A 19,562-nucleotide genomic window follows, 5' to 3' on the forward strand; every position below is an offset into this window, starting at 1 on the left:
TACTGCTCAGATGACTCTGTTTGTTTCTATTAAAATTTTACCAATTTTTAATTAGAAAATGTATCGGTCAGATTATGTGAATTTATTATATGTAGATACAATTAAATAAAATGTACTGCATCGTTGGATTTTTTGAAATTTTATTTTGCATTTTGTTTTGCAAGAATTTTTTTGCAGTTTGCAGTCTTGCATTGATAGAAAATTGCAGGGCCTGTTTGGTAGATTATTTGAAAAATGTTATTTTGAAAAACTATTTTAAGTTGAATTGAGTTTGATTAAATCGAATTGGATCAGATTCTGAAAATGTGTTTGGTAAAATATCCGAAAAGTATATTTGATAAAATGTTGAATAGTTGTTTGTTACATTTTCTTAACATATTTTAGATTCTGTATGTTAACCCTCTATATTTGTTAATTTAGCTAAACACCCCCTCCAATAAAAGTTTAAAATTAACTAAAGCATTCCAGCCACCCAAGAGGACAGTCGGCCGTTGACCACCACCGTTGGACGGCAGCCGATAGTCGCCAGAACCGCGTGCGATCGGCTGGATCTGGCTAATTGTGGGCCAATATGGCTGTTTCTGGCCAGAGCTACAACCAGATCTCTGGCCGTCAACAACAGTCAAGATCTGGCCGTAGATTTGGCTTTTTCCAGTTAGATCCAGCTGGAAACGGCAAGATCAGCACACGACCAGCTAGATCTGACTAGTTGTGCATCATTCCGACCACGACAACCGACGGTAGTTGCTAGCAGGCAATGGTGGTCTTAGGTGGATTAATTTTCAGATTGGAAGGAGTGAAATGTAATTGTTTTTAGTTGAATAGAGTTGGAAAAATGTTTTGAGTTGAATATAATAGGATAATAGAAAACAAGTCCGACCCATTTTCATTTTGAGACAAAAAAAATCTTATTTTAGTTGAATTAATTTTCTAAATGAACTGGCCCAATAAGTAAACAAACATATATTTTGTTTTTTAATCTAAATAGGATAACAAAAAAATGATTTTAAATAGTGTAACAAACAGGGGCACAGTTTTGCAGTTTTTTTTGGATTGAGTTTGCAGTTTTTTTTTTTTTTTTTTTTTTTTTTTTTTTTTTTTTTTTTTTTTTTTTTTTTTTTAGTTTGCAGTTTTACAATTTTCTATCATTGCAGAGTGCATACTACAGTTTTGCTTGCAGTTTGTTGTGCAGTTCAAATACTACAGTTTGCACTTTGCGGTTTGGAAACAAAGCAGTTTGGATTGTGTTTGGAAACTGCAATTTGCAAAGACAGAAACAATGCAGACTGCAACCTGCTATTTTGCAAACTGCAAATTTACAAACTGAATCTGGGTTCAATTGGGTTGAGTTAAAGATCTAACAATATGATTGCTTCTTGTTATTGGTTGCCATGGAAGAGATAAAGACCATTGGTCTGTGCAACATTCTATGTCTACAGGTGCTCCCTCAAAATCTTTCCAAAAAAGGAATGGTGTAGCATTGGGACATGTTGTTGAGGGCATTGATCAAAATGGAAGGAAGATATTAACATGACCATATTGTTCAAAGGTAATTAGAAGGAAGATATTTTATCATATGAAACTACATCTAGCGGGACTGAAGGGGGAAATTGGAAAGTGCACAAAAGTTCCTTATAATGTTAGATTCCAAATGCAAGAGGCACTAAAAGAAATTTGGGTAAAGAATAAAGAAAAAGCTAAGGCTCGTAAGTATGCAAATCCTTATGGTGCTAGCAGTAATGGATTTGAGAGTGACATGTTAGGTGGAGATTATAAAGAGATCTCTCTATCATAAATGATCGTGAATGAAGGTGCTTCGAGGACTAAGAGAAATAGACCTATGGGGATTAGTGATTATTTTGCTTTGAGAACTAACCCTCAATTGCGAGTGTTTTGGCAGGAAAAGAAGCCAAGTGGAGAGTAGACATGACTTTTGCGAGGTTCTTTTATGATGTTTGTATACCTATTAAAGCTATCAATTCAATTTATCTTTTGCTCTTGGTGGATGTTGTAACTGTAATGGGTTTTAGGTATAAACACTCAAATTATCATGCTATATGTGTTAATTTATTGAGAGATACTAAGAAGAAAGTGTATTATTAAAACATGTTTTAAATTTATTTTAACACCAGTCAATCCGGGACCCGGCCTCTTTGTCGAGTTTCACCCCGGGCCGATTATTAAAATATTCGTATGCTCCCATTTCCAGTCCTTTTTCATTTCACCAACTAAACCCTTTAAGATCGAAATATGTTTTAAATTTGGGTTAACATGAGAGAATTTTGTACTAAGGTCCAAGTTTATAAGGACCAAATTACTGATTTTAAATACAAAATTTAATGTATAAAACAACTTAAAAGATAATTTTCTCCAATTTTCTTTAGCAAATGGCCCCCTTGTCTGCCATGATTTGATTTAACAAGAGGAGAGCATATCAAACTTGTCAAACAGCACTTTTACTGTTGATAACCAATCAACTCCATCTCGTAGACGTGTTTCATTTTATTCAATATTACAATTTTTTCCCAAATGATAAGATAATTTAATATGTAATGATGTATCATTATAGATGCGTAAAACTCGTCAACCTGATCCCACTTTAAACTTTAAAACTATTGTGTTAAATTTATCCTTTTGTATTAAAGAGGCAACTCAAGTTATTAATTCGAGATTCAAAGTGATAGGTTGAGTTGTAAAACCCCATCAAATGTACGGGGCCTTATTCCTTTTCAGATATTCTCATATACTTGATATTAATTTTTATTCATCAAAATGTCAATATTTTGTTTTAAATACATATTTAATCATAAAATTACATGGCTTAACATAGTTAACATAATTGCCCTTAATGAAAATTAACAAGACGGCAATAATTGGAATGTGTTAAGTTTTCAAGTTTAACACCATCTAACATAGTTTAGCATACTGTAATTAGATTGTCAAATTATAATGTTAAATGCTAGATTTTCGTGTCTTATATAATCTAGCATAGTCTAGTTTTATATATTAGAAACATATCATTTATTGTTTCGTTCAAGGTATAATTGGTAAATTATTAGATTTTACAGATACATTTATTCTCTAAATAAAGCTTAAGCATTTTAGAAAATTTTGATTATTGAGTTGGTTATATATGACCAAACCCTGATTTATTTATTTATTTATATTTTAAGAAATTTGTAAAATACCATATGGAAATTTTTTATCAAGGATTCCATACAAAAAGCCCACTCAGAAAATTGGATGCAGTTAATTCATCAAACTTTCTTAAGAAACAATTAACCTTAGAGAAAAGTTATTTCACCACAATAAGAGAATCAGAGTAAACGACATGTTCCCAACCCAGGTTTAGCGAAATAACAAGTTTCTATCCCTAGTTTCATTTATTCTAGATTCTCACCCTTAAAAGTTAAAATAACACCGTCTCTTTTGTTTTAACCGTTGAAGGTTAAAATAGTCATTTTATTCGTTTTCTCTCTTCCATTTCCTTTACTAAATTCTAGATTCCAACTCTGTGTACTCCCATCTTCTTCTTCTTCATCTCTGCCTCCTCCTCCTCCTCCTCCTCCTATCTTCTTCTTTTTCTCTCTTCCTTTTCCTTTTCTTCTCTTCTTCTCTTTCTCCTCTCTCTGGCGGTGGCTACTACTGGCCAGATCTAGCCGGCACTTGAGGCCCTTGCGTTGGCCAAAGGCGCGATGCAAGAGCCACATGTCGGCTTGATTTGTCCGGCCGAGAAGTTTCATTTGCTGGCCAAACTGAGTCAAAGTCCAGTTGCTTGAGAGAGACATGATATTTATTGCTTTTTTGATATAATTTTTTTATTGATGATTGTTGTGTGTTGTGGTGATTGTGTTGAGAAAAAATCGAAGTTTGGTTGTGGTTGTTGGATTGAACGAAGTTTGGTTGTTGATTGTTATTTTGAAGGTTTTTTTTTTTTTTTTTTGGGTGAAGAGCCGTACTGCCACCCATCGCCGTCGAACACCTCCCACCTTCCCAAATCCAGCACTGCCCCCAACACCTATTCTCCAAAAGTCCCCAACCAGCCATTTCACCCTCCCCTGTTCGTAAAGAGTCCCCAACCACCCAAAAACTTTGCATTTGTTCAATTCATGTAAAGAGAAGACAGGGCATTGCTAGAACAATGCCGCTGATTAAGCTGAGCAACACTAACAAACGATCACCGGCAACTTCATCTCTGCTTGTAAATGAGTGTGAGTTACGTTCATAGCCATCCGGATAGCATGGGTTTATTTGCATGTGTTTGTGCTGGGTTGATTTACTTCATGGTGGGTGTTGTTTTAGAGAGGAGGGTGGGTGCTTCTTTATAAGGTGGGCCGGCTTCAGTGGTGGATTGGAAATGGGTGGTTTGGCCGGTTGTAGTGATGGTTTAGAATGGGTTGGGGTGGTGGTTTGGAATGGGGTGAAAGGTAGTTTGGTAATAGCATTTCTGTATATATGTCAGAATCCAAACCGTCATTAACAGTGTTACTTTAAGGGTGGGTATCTAGAATAAAAGAAACTAGGGGTGGAAACTTGTCATTTCGCTTAACCTCGAGTGGGAACATGTCGTTTACTCGTAATTATACAAGTCTTTGAGACTTATTATCGTGCTATTATATAATATAGTAAGACTCACCAAATATGTCCTTAAAGCACAATCTATGAATAGAAAAGTTTAGAAACCCAAATAATTTGATGAAACTAAATTCAGACAACTGATTCAGATCAAAGACCAAGAGGTCAATGTGCAAAAATATCTCATCTTCTATTACAAGGATATATAAAACACCATAGAAAGTTCCTCCACTCATGATTTTCTCCATACATTATAACTACTAATGGTAATGTTTAATTAACACAAGAAGTTCCTTGGTGATGAACAATCAACATCATTAGGCGGCCTTCTAGCTGGTTAGATAGTTACAATTAAGAGAACCAAAGTAATTCATAGAGAACATAGCAGGTTCCCACCAGATTTGTGCAGTGTGATTAAACAGAATTCTTCACCAAGGAATCCTAAAAGGAGAAAAGTTCATACATTACCTGAACAAATGAAGCTCGGACTGGCCATCAAAACTTGGATCCCACCACTGGTGAATTCCGTGTGCTCGTTTAAAATCCGGAGTCTGACTCATATTAATAGTCAGATATGCTGAAGGCAGCAGATGCAAGGGTTCGCAATCCCTCACACACACACCAAAGATCATATTCCCTATAGAATTTTGTGTTGCAAGTCTCTCAATCTTTGTAGCTCCAACCTCCTCCATCTTCTTCCTATGCTCAAAATAACCAATATATTCAGAGCAAATATGATCAGCTGGGTTAACAAATAGGTAAGGAACCCAGTCAGATAATACAAAAAAAGAGTCATCCTTTTGAGAACTATGGTGTTGGCCCTTTACAGCAATAGCAATCCCTGCTTTAACAACACTTCTTGCAATGCGAATCCCGTGCTTCACCTTTGGATTACTAATACATTCTATGGGGAGGGAAAAGAATGGTGGATTGAAAAGGTAAGTTTCAATAGGATAATTTAGCTTGGTCATATTCTTTCCTGCAAGCAACGCAATAGCAGATCCCAGAGAATGTCCAGCTAACCAAATATTAGCTGTTCCTACTACCGCAACTAAATCCTGGACGGCCTGCATTGCAAGCTGAAAGCGGGAGCTTTGATGAAGTTTGCTGCGGATGGCCTGGATGTCTAGCTTAAGATCTCTTAATCTGGAATCTGGCTTGTTTAGTGTACCCCGGAAGGCAATAACATATTTTGGGGCATTATGTTCACAAACAGATGAATTATATTCATAAATCGCACCAAAGATTGAGAAATCAACATCATCTATAAGTGGACTAATTAATTGAAAGTGGAAGAAGTTCCACCATGGAGAAGCATGAGATTGGTGCCCTTGGCGCTTCTGTTGGCGGTCGCGTTCTAGAATGTACACTCCTTGAACCAAGCTTGCAGCAACTGATCTTCGGTGATGTGAATTTTCCCTGTAATATATTATAAATTAGAGAATAACACCTGAAGACACTTGTTACAAAAAGTTCAATTGATTAATTCATAGGATAATCAGGTAGAAAGTCCATCACATATGCCTAGCAGCAAAAGCAACTTCCTATTAGGCAGAGCCTAAATTTTTTGAAAAATGAATCCTGACTGGATTTTACCTATACGACATTTAACTGAATACTAGTTATGCTGTTGCAAAACTTCTGTATAATTTTTCAATTAAACATGTATCTATGAATTGTGCACTATTTTCAGCCAGATTATCATTATGAAGCCAGCCAAAATGGGTGCAACGACCTGATTATTATACTACTTTACATTTGAAAACATTCGTCCTATAACCCAACTCCGGCTATCTTATCAATTCTATTCTAAGCACACCAAGAACCCTGCTAAAAACTGGTTTCATTTAGCGGTTAAAGAATAGAACAGGTTTCAACATCAATATAAAGCACAAGAGTCAAGCTCCAAATTTTATTTTTTTTTATTTTTTTTATTTTTTAAATCAAGTTTAACCTTGGCAGGCTCAATGCCCCAAGTATCTTAACAACCGAGTAAATGTACTTACTCCAAATCAATGAACAATGTGAGAAAGAAATGGTCTTACCAATCAACAGCAGTGAGGTATAAAGGTCCGGAAAGGCCAAAAATTTCCCTTACAGATGCCACTGCCTCTTGTTTTCCCGTTTCCCTTTCTTCCATATACCCCCTACAAGCCGCTGCAGAACGGAAAATAGGAATTCAACAATAAAATAAAATAAAATAAAAATTTCTCTCAACAAAATATAGTTCACCCAGATTACAGGGATGATAACCCCAGAAAAATCCCAAAAGAATTTTCTGAAATGTCTATTGCGAGTTATTTAACAAGTCTTTGCACAGCCTATTTGGTTAATATAGGCCAAAGTTTCTCATTACAAACATTAAAATTGGGGGATGGATGCAAAATCTGTAGAATGACTCTAAATTTCCTTCAAAATCCCTTCAACCCTTTTGCAAAGAAATACAATCAACCATTAATGATACCTGCAAAGCTTTGGTCAAGTCGTAGTTCAATTTCTTTTTAAGAAATAAAATACCCCAACACATTATATCATCAAGCCTTGTAATTGAATTCTATCAAAGGCAAAAAATTTGTTACATCTCTCGGCCGTACAATTAACCAACCAAGAGATCCCATCCCACGTCAAAATATATGAGATGTACTCGTTCTATAATTAGTTGTTCGTCCATATACTCAAAAAAGAATATACCCATATTAACACACTCAATGACTAATAACAATGACTGTTTCACATCTAATCGATGTAAAGTTTACTAAAGTTTCGGAAAAAAGAAAAAAAATGTAAAGTTTATTAACATTGAATAACGTTTAACATCTAAAAACCAGTCATTAACTGATTTATACCCACATTTAAACATGTCACAAATTTAACCTTCTATGTTACAAATTTGTTAACATGAAAGTGGGGTATTGAGAATTTACGTCTACCAAAGAACACACACATANTTTTTTTGTTTTCTTAATTTTTTTTTATATTGACTATTGAAATTATGTAACGTTACGGTATTTGCATATTTATTGTTAGATATGATTCATACTTTGCATAGACCTAATGCTAACACATTCGATGCAGATTTATATTATTGTATTTTGTAGATTTTTGAAACTCAATAAAACTACTTTATTTAAATGTTGGACGTAATCCTTTCATTGATAACGAATAAGAATAAATCGATTTGTTTTTGCTACTTTTCTACTTTCATTGTTGTGTGTTTTAGTTGTGATTTCAACATTTGCAAGCTAGCTAATCATATTCTTCTTAGAATGTGCATGACATTAGACATAAGTCTACATTAAAATATATATATTTTTTGGGTAATCTCGACAATTGTATAAAAAGAAAAAGATTACAACATACGGAAACGGCTGCTCTCCAATCAAAAACCCTGGACAGGGCCAAGGAAAAGAACGATACAAGGGTCTAAAAATATACTAAGGCAAAAAGCATTTGTACAAGGTCAAAAGGGGAAGCACATTCACCCAACGGGAGGGGCTGCCAAAAAAAAGACAGCCCACCTCCAACCACAACTTTGCAGTCAATAACGAGCCCAAAAGTCAAGAGGGCATTAATTATATTTTGGCTCAATAAAACTGAGAAAATGCATAGCTCAATGAGATATATCATTCCTGGATTATCCAATACACTTCATTATTGAATAATTTGGGTTGACAAAAGTATAAGCTTGGGCTTGTAACGAGTTTTAGAGTTTATTAGATAATTAATAGAAAGACCCAATAGATTGTTATAAATTTGGCTAAGTCCTCTTTTTAAAACGTGATCGCGCACTGAATCCCATTTGAAAGTTATCATTTTAGAACGTTTCTAGAAAGAAAGACTGGTCACTACTTCTGAATTCAAGGAATTCAAAAGTTATGGTAGAACCAGGTTTTTCTAACCCTTAAGCTTTAAATTCAGTTGATGAGAATCCAAGCTCATTGTGTTCTTTAAACATGCAAAGATTGTTCATTGAAGATTCAAGGAGCCCAAGCCTTACAAGGAGGACAACATTTAGTCCAATCACTCAAGAAAGCTCACAAACTTGTTCAAGATGTGTTAAAGGTCCAAGACATGGCACAAACCCTTTTGTGTAGCTCAATCCATGGAGATCAAGTGGGGAGAAGCTTAATTAGTCCAAGCCCAATGCGTGGATGCTATTTGATTCAATTTGGCGAAGGAAAATCAAGTAAAATGTAATTAGGCACATAGATCCTTAATTTAAGGGGTGGTTGTCATTTGCATTAAATGGACATGGTTTGCATTTTGTAATAGAATGGTGGAGAATTAACCATTAATATTTTGTGTAAGATGTAGTAATATTTGTTAGGGCAATTCTCATGTTTTGTAAACTCTATTTAAAGGACACTCTTTCATAATATGAATTAGACAATGAATATTACATGAATAGTATTCTCCTTGGAGAATTGTTTTTGTCTTTAAATTCCTTTACCCAAGTTTTGGCCAAGCTTGGTGGTGAATTGATTTTTCAAGTTGGTAGAGCTCTTTTAGGCTTGAATGATCCTTGGCCATCTATCTTGTAAGTTATTTTCTATTTGATTACCATTCATCTCAATTTCGGATTTGACTTGTTTTGTTTGTGTTTCAATTTGTGTTGTGTAGAGAAGTGAAATGACTTTGTGTTGATTGAGAATAGATGAAAAGTGTTGTCCTAATGAGACGGTGGCAGTACCTGTAGCATTATTGTCCTTGAAGCAGGAAATATGTAAAGCTGAAAGAAACCCATTTGGTTATTATTTCCTTTTGGCTTTGGGCATACGAATTAATCAGTCATAAAAATGTGTGGGTTCAACCTCTCTAGCCTCTCCGTTTGGTAAGCGATCGGGTCCCAGTTAGCACCAATTGAAGAGCTTCACGTAATACCAGATATGCGTTTATAACCACAACATCATCGTCCAATTGACGGCAATCAGCTTTCGTTGTCTTCAATTCTGTCCGATGGTTTATGCATGCGTTATGCGTTCGTAATCTATTGTGATGGTGAAGAGACAATTAATTGACGGAATTTACTATGCGTTATGCGTTCGCAATCTTCTGTCGTCGGTGTTACGAAGAATCAGTAGTTTCTTTCTTCTTCTTCTTCTTATGGGGTTTGAGAGGACACTTTTATTTTACAGAAACTGTTAATAACTATTATTGGTTTGATTCATTAAGCAAGTTTGTTCATTGCTGTTTTTGTGATACAAATTTTAAAAAGCATAAAGAAATACTATAGGTATAAATTTGTATACATGTGACACAAAATAAATAGATGAATTAATATAAAAGCATCACTTTGTATACAAATTTTGTACGTGTAATACATTCCACTTTTTTTAAATTACCATTATTAGAAAAGCAACACACAAATCCCCCAAACTCGAATGTTTTTCCATGTAATTTAACTTTTTTTTTTTTTTTTTTTTTTTAATGATCAAGGTGTGGATGTTATTTGATTCAATTTGGTGAAGTAAAATCAAGTAAAATGCAATTAGGGACATAGATCTTTAATTTAAGAGGTGGTTGTCCTTTGTATTAAATGAGTATGGTTTGCATTTTATAATTGAATGGTGGAGAATTAACCATTAATATTTTATGTAAGATTTTGTAATATTTGTTAGGGCAATTCTTATGTTTTGTAAAGCCTATTTAAAGGTTATTCTTTCATAATATGAATTAGACAACGAATATTATATGAATAATATTTTTCTTGGAGAATTGTTTTTCTCTTTGAATTTCTTACCCAAGTTTTGGCCAAGCTTAGTGGTGGATTGATTTTTCAAGCTGGTGGATTTCCTTTGGGCTTGAATGATCATTGATCATCTATCTTGTAAGTTATTTCCCGTTTAGTTACCATTCATCTCAATTTCGGGTTTGACTTGTTTTGTTTGTATTCCAATTTGTGTTGTGTACTTGAAGTGGAATGAGTTTGTGTTGATTGAGATTAGATGAAAAGTGTTTTTCTAAAGTTGTCATAGGGGTTCTGTATGCTTGTGGAGTGTTAGCCGGATTTGTGTTAGGGTATTGCAAACGAATCCTAGCTTATGTTGAGTTGAAATTGGTTGAAACAAGGTGGTATATGAATTGAGGTTGCATGAATTCATATCATCAGTATTCTATAATTAATATGTAGATTTTGGGATTGATTGTTAGAATTGAGTGGAATTCATATTAGAATTCCTACAAAATGGGTTAGGATTGGGAGCCCTTTTTCTTAACACAAGTTGTGACACAAATTTTGAACCATTATGTTAATGTATTTGAATGGTTGAGAATGTATTTAAATATGATATTTTTAAAAGGTTTAATTATGCGAGTTGTATTGAATTGAATCTCAACCATCCAAAGTGTTTTGATTTAATAGCTTATAAAGTGTGTCACATTTTATGTAAAAATGTGGTTCTCCGAAACTTTTCCCTTTTACAGAAGTAATGTTAGGTTTGGCAGCACGAAAAGAGAGGCTGTATATTATTTTCCATTTTTGAATATCAGACATAATTAATAGGGTTAGGACGGTGACCACGAAATACAGTTTCCTTTCTTTTTCACTAATTCTCATTAATTAGTATTAACTTTATTATTTCATTTATACTCTTTCCTTAATTATATGTGACATCAATTTATGTCAAAAAAAAAAAAAATCATCTATGAAGTCAGTGTGTTTAAATATTGTTCTCATTGAAGACATAATACATGATACATTTATCAACTAAACCTTAATCTATAAAATTTGTATTATAATTATGAACACCTAAAAAAGAATTAATACGCATATTTTTAAAAACAATATTTTCTCTCCTGCAAATAACACCATTCGAAATTCAAATATAAGAGGATCTAAAGTCAAATCTAGGTTTGTATGTATCCATTAAAAACAAAAAAACCCCAAGGTTTCTAATGTTTGTAAGAATCAATGAGATGAACCTAACAGTAACGGGAATCAGTCAGCTTTCATTGAATTAATGAGACAGTGGCAGTACCTACAGCATTATTGTCCTTGAAGCAGGAAATATGTAAAGCTGAAAGAAACCCATTTGGTTATTTCCTTTTGGCTTTGGACATACGAATTAATCAGTCATTAAAATCTGTGGGTTCAACCTCTGTAGCCTCTCGGTTTGGTAAGCTATCGAGTCCCAGTTAGCACCAATTGAAGAGCTTCACGTAATACCAGAAATGTGTTTATAACCACAACATCATCGTCCAATTGACGGCAATCAGCTTTCGTTGTCTTCAATTCTGTCCAATGGTTTATGCATCGCGTTATGCGTTCGCAGTTGATTGTGATGGTGAAGAGACAATTAATTGATGGAATTTACTACGGTTACGAAGAATCAGTAGTTTCTTTCTTCTTCTTCTTCTTCTTATGGGGTTTGAGAGGACACATTTATTTTACAGAATCTGTTAATAACTATTGTTGGTTTGATTCATTAAGCAAGTTTGTTCATTGCTGTATTTACCTATTTTCAATTTTTTTATCCTTTTTTTATTAACCTTGAAGCTAGATAATGCACCAGCCAACCGGATGTTCATTATAAACCAAATCAAGATAAGACCATTTATACATAAAATAAAGTAGTCTACATCTTGTAGTCAAATATAAAATGTGGGATACGAGGTCTAGTGAAAGAAATACAATTACTTAGATTAACACTACGATTACTCCCTAGATGAGAAGATACAGATTCTTCGCTCCCACTTTATTCCATCCATATAATATATTTTGCTTCTGAGAAGTATTGCTTCTCTTCACGAACTCAGTACTTAACGCTGCACATAACAACAACAAAAATTAATAAAGGATTAAAATCCATAATGAGGCAATATATATATTCACAATAGTGTGTAAAAATTTTGTTTAATTACGTGCTGCAGTCAGTTGATGGGCTGATCTTGTAAGGGATGCTGACACCGCACTTGCCGGGAAGCCCAGCTGCAATACCGTAGTTGATGCCGGAGATGGCTGATACAGCGCTTTTAATGCACTTGCAGGCCGCCTGGGTGTCAGCTGTGGTCTTGGCCGCCGCTCGAAGTGCTTTGATCCCGGCGCAGCAAGCCGGGGGTAGAGCCCCGCCAGTTTTGACGTAGTTTATGCATGGCCCGAGGCTGGTTGACACTTGACCACAAGTGATGGCAGCTTGGGCAATGGGCGCACCCACCACCATGCACAGCAGAACCAAACCAGCCAGTCGAAGAGCCAGAGGGTTAGCCATGATAATTTGACTTGCTTAAATTATAAGAGAGAGTTGGAAGTTTCTTTTGAAGATGAGTGTGAGAATTATCGTAATAGATTAAGGTGTTTATATAGAAAATATTCCTTTAGGATCCTATATGAGTCGGAGGAATTGGGGTCTAGTTAACAGTTGGATTAATTTAATGCTTTCGTTTTCACGTCGGGTTTACAGTTGAGCAACTTTAAATGCTCTCAAATGATCGACCGAAATGTATTTAATGAGACGAATTATTAGGATAATAATATCAGTACCCTTTATACTTTTTAAAATTTATTTTCTATATTTAGAAAGTTAAATTTTATTCTTTATTCTAATTTTAATTAATAAATTACAAATTTTTATATATTTTATTTATTAATTTTCTTTATTAAGTCTCTTTTTAAAAAAAAAAATATATTATCTCTCTTAAAATTTAAAGAATCAATTAGATTTAAATAAAAAATTTATATTTTATATTTAGAAATTAATAAAAATACTTTTTATTTATATAAAAGATAGTCTTTAAAAATAAAGAGCATAATTGGCATTGAAGATACTCTAAGACGAATGATCAGCATATTCATACGGAAATATATTTGATTGGAGCCATAAGCAGATATTATCTTTAAATTTGTCTTTGATTTGAAACCATTAAAAGAAGAAAAACATCCAAAGCAGCTTATGTGCTCTATATTAATGAGGGTGGATGAACAATTTAAAATTTGAGGATTCCTTTGACGTTAATTCCTTGGAGCTTTACAAGTCCGTTAATGGAAATTGAATTATTAAAGAGAACAAGCTGGTAAACAATTGTTAATAAGTAATTAATTTTGATGTATAGAGATAAATGCCCCGGCCAAATTTATGGTCCATGCTTACAAAATTGAGAGAAAATCAGTCACCACCCTTGATATTTCATAATCAAACTATGGTAGTAACTATTACAAGTTTAATTAAACTACCCCATCATCTATTTGAAATCCATTAATAACCCTCCCACACTCCCTCGTCCTCCTCCTCCAACATCGCCCCATCATGCACAACCAAACTCTACGCTCATCGCCACCCCTCGCACGCAACCGAACCCCACCTATAGCGCCCAGTGACCAACCCTAACCATGTCTGTGATGAAAGAGTTGTGATGCGAATTCTGATATATTGGTTAATTGAATATAAGATAATTATAAAATTGATAATTTGGTATCTATAACTTTTAAAAATATTTTTTGTTTATATTTATTATTTCAGTATATATTTTATTGTAAATTTATCAATTTAGATCTTTTGACCCCACTGACTAGAAATCTTGGCTACGGGTTGTGCCCAGCCTATCTTGCTCCCCATCACCACCCCATCGTGCACAACCAAACTCCACGCCCATCGCCACCCCTCGCACGCAATCGAACCCCACCTGCAGCGCCCAGTGATCAACCCCAACCACGGCTGTGAATTGTGATGGAAGAGTTGTGATGCGATTCTGTGTTTTTGTGGGATTAGGTTGCATCAAATCAGTTCGCTTAGCTGCCTAGTAACGTTCAACGTCACGGCTGGGTTTCGAAACGTGACTCCAACCGCTGCCATTAAGAACTTGGAGAAGAAATAAAAAAAAAATTATGAATTTGGACAAAAGAAATAAAAATGTGGTTGATGTATTGCTTGTTGTATTCTCATTTATGGTTGATTTTGTGGTTTAGATTTGGTTCTTGAATAAGATTTAGAAGAGTGGAACTGGAGAGATGGCAATGGTGGGGTGGTGGCGGCAGTGTAAGGTGCGAGATGAAGAAAATGAGGAGAAAGAAAATGGCATAAGAGGCGTGACGTTGAGTCCACATTTGGTGGAAAGGCCAGCTTCAGTAGAGCACTAGAGTTGATACCATTGATTGAGTTGGTGACAGTTTGAAAGCATTGGCAAGTCAATATTTGAGCCGCGGTGGTCTGGCAGTGTAGTTTAGGGCCTTGACTCCGGCGCAGCAACTCACCGCCACCGGCACAGAACCATTACCACCTCTCTCCAGTTACCAAAGGCATGGAGCCAGTTTATCGATCACCCGGCGACAGCCGAAGCCATGAACCCTTGTTGCAGTTATGACCAGCATGCATACAACCAAGGCACAAACATTAAACTTTAGGCTAGCCATTAGGATTCTCCAGAATAATCAAAACAGACTGTTTACCGAATGGCTTGAGTAACGAACGCAGAATTGACAGGCTTGAGGTTTATATAGAAAGCTGTAAGAAGTGAAGATAGAGAGATCAGGACCCAGGAGAATGTAGGGTTTGTGGTTGTTGTTAAGTTAATAAAAACTCATCAAATCTTACATAAATTCTCAACTTTAATTGAGTTATAATTAATTAACCCTATTTTTTCATTAATAAATCTATTATAAGGGTAAATTTATAAGTAAAAATAACAATATATAGAGTATGCAGAGCTTATTAAAGGGGGTGAGTGTACTCAGCAGAACTTTTTTTTTTGCCAAGAAAAAAGCTACTTAATTTCCTCAAAATTCAAAAAAGCTGCCATGCCCACACTTCTCTCTATTAGAATATGACAAGTCCAAAGGATATGATTTTCATATTATATGCATTTTGTAATAGTGAGAAACCCAAAGTAAAGAAAAACACAGAGTAAAAGTAAACTGTCGTGATTTACATTGTATTTATTAACAATTTTTCGATATTTCAATAAAAGTATTTTATTCGAATGTTGTACGTAATGTCCTTATTGGAACAATCAGAGTAAATCGTGTATCTCTTTACTTTTCTAGTTTAATTATTATCTGCACGTTTAGTCGTGGTTTCGACACTCTCTAACACCATTCCACTCATCAAAGATTGTTTTATGACTCAATACACTTTCATTAATTAACTCGTATTTCATATTTTTTTGCCTTTATTTTAACTTAGTACCGCAACCTCTATTACAACTTGTCTTCTGTCTTCTCCATATGGCATCCTCCCCCAATTTCGCCACCACGCAAACCTCTTCTATCTTCTTCTTCTGTTTCTAATCTTTTTTATTAACAGTTACTCAACCTAGTTTTTATGTCAATTTGTGAATCATAAAACCCCAAAAAAAAAAAAAAAAATCTGCAATAAACATATACTCTTCTAATTATGATTCTTTTTGGAATAGTTTCATTCCTTCCGAAATTTTTCTGTCCAGGTATGTGTAATCTATGTGGTGTTTACATGTAAGCAGGGGCACAGCCTAAAATTTATGGGGGGCCACAATGGCATCTTCAATGAATAGAGGGGCCACAAAATAGTGGGAAGTTACATTTATGGGTCCAAAGTGTTACTTCAAAACCTGGGGTGCCCAAGAAACTTATTTATAGGACTAAAATCATTACATTTTATATAAAATTGGAAAATTTTTGTGGCATCAGTGGCTTAGCTCTGCCACCACAAACAAGTGAAGTGGTGATCTTGTAAATGATAGGTCAATATAGCACAGAATAACAACTTGGCTTGTGGTCGGATAACGGCATCCGGTGGCTTAGCTCCGCCACCACAACTAAGTGAAGTGGTGATTTTGTAAATTCTATAAATATATAAGATTTTATTTTTATTTTTTTAAAAGTTAGTGGGTCAATTGAACCCACATGTTTGTATGTGCTACATGCCCACATGTTCACTCTGTGAGAGGACACTTCACTTATAAGTCTATCAAGGTTATTCATTAGTAGCATCATTTGTGCTGACAGTCATGTCGCGTGCCCCCTATCAGAAGATTCTTTAATACAAGTCCCAAGGCAACGTAATATAAACAGGTCTCAAACGTGATGAAAGATCTTTTATAACACTTTTCCTGCTGTGAAAATTTCCTCCTTTTACTTAGAATGAGTTTCCTTATACTTGAAAACACATAAGAAAACAAAACAAATAACAATAGATCTAAGCAATTGTGACACCTAATCTAACCACTATCGATCTTGTGTTTTATATCATCTTAACATACACTAGCATTCAAACACCGATTTACCTAACATTTGCATAGATTTTCATCGCAAAAATTTTTGACTTCTGTTGATGCAAAAAAATGCATTTGCACCAACACGTAAGCCATATTATTCTCAATATCATATCACATCCACGTAGAGTAAAATAAAGTAAACTTTTAACATGATTTTACATTAAACATATGTGCTCGAGGTCCGTTTAAATTTAACGTAAAAGAAACCATATATTATAAAATCAAATCAACAAAACATGAATGACATTAACATTAGAAAAAATGAAACTATACCTATCGCTCTCCGTTATAGCAAATTTAACATATTTATTAATTTTTTTATAGTTTTTTCATTCAATAACCACAAAATTTGGACCCCCATAACTTAATTTACCTTCCCTTCTGAGATATAGAAGCGTGGTGCCATCATCTGGAAGGCATGCAGCAGCATCCACACGTGAGATTTGTTAATGCTGCTGCCTGCATACGAAGTAAGAACCTTCTTTCCTCGAGAAATACGTTAAAATTTTTTATTGTTTAAGTACTTATATGTAAAAAGGGAAAAAGAATGTATAAGAGGCCAAAAATGGTCACCTTATCTTAGGACAAGCTAAACGAATGATACTATCAGACAACTCTAGTAGAGATTAAAATAATAACAAAACCACCTATTTCAGGACGTGCCTTGGTTAGGTTCAATAGTTACAAAAAAAAAAAAAAAAAAAAAAACCTATACAAACCACACCACCCCCCCCCAAACAGGTTCGTTAACATTATTCCACCATATCATAACCTTTTAACTCCCATATGCAGGGAGGCAGCAATATTCTATATTAATTCTCTATCCACGCCGATTAGCTTGTAATATGTTAACAAATATAAAATTATGATTGATGGGTAACGACTAACGAGTGTTGGATATGGTGTATATTTCTCTTATCCTTTGACGGATTGTCTGCCTATATGTTCAAAATTGGTTTACTAATATTTTAGCCTAGATCGGGTTAGCTTTGAGTAAGTCCAAATAGGGTTAAATTTCTAATATGTATTTTCTATAATAGTGAAAAACTTAAAGTGTGAAAGAATGGAGATTGAGAGTGAGTTGCCGTTGTAATTGCTGTTGAATATTGATATTCAATAAAATTCTCTATTTGAATGTTGGACATAGTTTCTTAATAGAAACGAACCAGAATAAATCATGTGTTTTGTCTTTCATTCGTTTCAACGAGGACATGAATTTTGTTTCATGCAATTAAATTACACGGCATATAGTCGTTTATGATCTCATGCATATTAGTTAATATTATGGCTTGTTCTTGTTCATTGAAAGGAAAAGAGCAGAGATAAAACAGAGAACATAACTTATTTAAATAGATGTCGTAACGACACAAAATCAAAAGATACACACTAAAACTGCGATATCAGACAGATCTCACACAGGGGAGATCTATATATATATATTCGGATACTAATAAAATTTATTATTCTTCTCGTACTAGCATATTTTACTCTTCACCAGTAAATCGCCAGTAGATGATGCACTTCACTGGATGCTGCATGCAACACAAACAAAGAAAGAAATTAATCAAAAGCTTAAGAAATTAAAATTACTAAAAGGGAAAAAAAGAGTAGTTCAGAAATCAATAACAAAAGTTGAAAACCTGGAGCAGTTAGTAGAAGCGCTCATCTGGTAAGGAATAGTGATGCCACACTTGCTAGGGAGCTGAGCAGCGGTATTAGTGTTGATACCGGAAGCCGATTGGGCGGCATTTTTAAAGCATTGGCAGATCTGTTGGCGGTCGGCTGTGGTCTGGGCGGCGTTGTTTACAGCTTGAAGTCCACTGCAACAGTCTGCCGGGGCAGGACCCTCACCATTAGTCATCAGGTAACCGTAGCATGGTGCCAGTTCACTGGTCACCTGATTACAGTCGACGGCAAGAGCCATTGGTGCAGTCATCACCATGCACAAAACCAAGACACAAACAAGCTTCAGGCTACTGGCCATTATGATTGATGAGACAAATAAAAAAAAAGATAACTTTACTATAAGTAATGGAGAGAAATCAGTAAGAATGCGAATGCGCTTGAGTGAGTGTAGAATAAGGAGACCTGGCGCTTTTATAGAAGCTTGTAAAGAGAGAGAAAGTGAAAAGAAAGAAGGCGGTGGTTCGTTGGTAGCTGGCTCTCTTGAATTCACTGGGAGATATTCTAGAATATTATCAAATATTATGAGAAATAATTATAAAATCCCCATAGACAGGGTTGATTTTATGGTATCTAAAATGACGGTATAAAATTTACGGAAATATTTTTTTAGAAGTCCAATAAATAATAAAAATTATTAAAACAACATTGATTAATTAGATGAAAAAAAAATGTGGCTAACAAGGTTTTCTAGAACTCTCAAAATGTGGCCAGGAATTATTCTTAATTTTCTTATGGCATTTAGGCATTAGGTTTTGCGGGTCGATGAGTTAAAGTTTGTGGGCTCGGAGTTGGGCCACGCAACCCGATTCGGCAAGCCCAATTGTTCGACTCTTGTTTTTTACATACCTAAATGCTTTCATCTTAAAAAATTCCCCCAATATTTGTACTCTATATATATATATATATATTACCTTTTACAGTGTATTATCAATGTTAAGTTGTTTGTTTTTTCACGTAAAAGTGTATCTTTAAATTATTATTTTGACATATAAGCCCCTTTGATATTAAATATCATATTACTTAAAATAACATTTTAATTTTTATCAGTTTAAATAATGCAAGAACTAATAAGTTGACTCTCGAATGTTTGGCCTAATGGGAGGGAGCTCATTCAGGCT

The 19,562-nt window shown here is 34.6% G+C and overlaps 3 protein-coding genes across 3 annotated transcripts; all 3 read right to left on the bottom strand.

The window, feature by feature from the left end:
* Nucleotides 1-4,762: 4,762 nt before the first annotated feature.
* LOC116144532 (GDSL esterase/lipase At4g10955-like) lies at nucleotides 4,763-6,728 on the bottom strand. Its single transcript, XM_031429973.1, has 2 exons — nucleotides 6,621-6,728; nucleotides 4,763-5,994 (listed from the first exon to the last, which is right to left on the bottom strand). Exons 1-2 carry the CDS (start codon nucleotides 6,713-6,715, stop codon nucleotides 5,040-5,042), a joined length of 1,050 nt encoding a protein of 349 aa, XP_031285833.1. The 5' UTR covers nucleotides 6,716-6,728; the 3' UTR covers nucleotides 4,763-5,039.
* A 5,551-nt stretch (nucleotides 6,729-12,279) lies between these two features.
* LOC116144499 (non-specific lipid-transfer protein 1-like) lies at nucleotides 12,280-12,824 on the bottom strand. Its single transcript, XM_031429939.1, has 2 exons — nucleotides 12,436-12,824; nucleotides 12,280-12,339 (listed from the first exon to the last, which is right to left on the bottom strand). The coding sequence occupies exons 1-2, from the start codon at nucleotides 12,780-12,782 to the stop codon at nucleotides 12,327-12,329; spliced, it is 360 nt and encodes a 119-aa protein (XP_031285799.1). The 5' UTR covers nucleotides 12,783-12,824; the 3' UTR covers nucleotides 12,280-12,326.
* Nucleotides 12,825-18,230: 5,406 nt separating this feature from the next.
* LOC116144511 (non-specific lipid-transfer protein 1-like) lies at nucleotides 18,231-18,843 on the bottom strand. Its single transcript, XM_031429954.1, has 2 exons — nucleotides 18,399-18,843; nucleotides 18,231-18,290 (listed from the first exon to the last, which is right to left on the bottom strand). Exons 1-2 carry the CDS (start codon nucleotides 18,740-18,742, stop codon nucleotides 18,281-18,283), a joined length of 354 nt encoding a protein of 117 aa, XP_031285814.1. The 5' UTR covers nucleotides 18,743-18,843; the 3' UTR covers nucleotides 18,231-18,280.
* Nucleotides 18,844-19,562: the final 719 nt, after the last annotated feature.

Source organism: Pistacia vera, unplaced genomic scaffold, assembly GCF_008641045.1.
Source record: "Pistacia vera cultivar Batoury unplaced genomic scaffold, PisVer_v2 Contig446, whole genome shotgun sequence".
Lineage (NCBI taxonomy): Eukaryota > Viridiplantae > Streptophyta > Magnoliopsida > Sapindales > Anacardiaceae > Pistacia > Pistacia vera.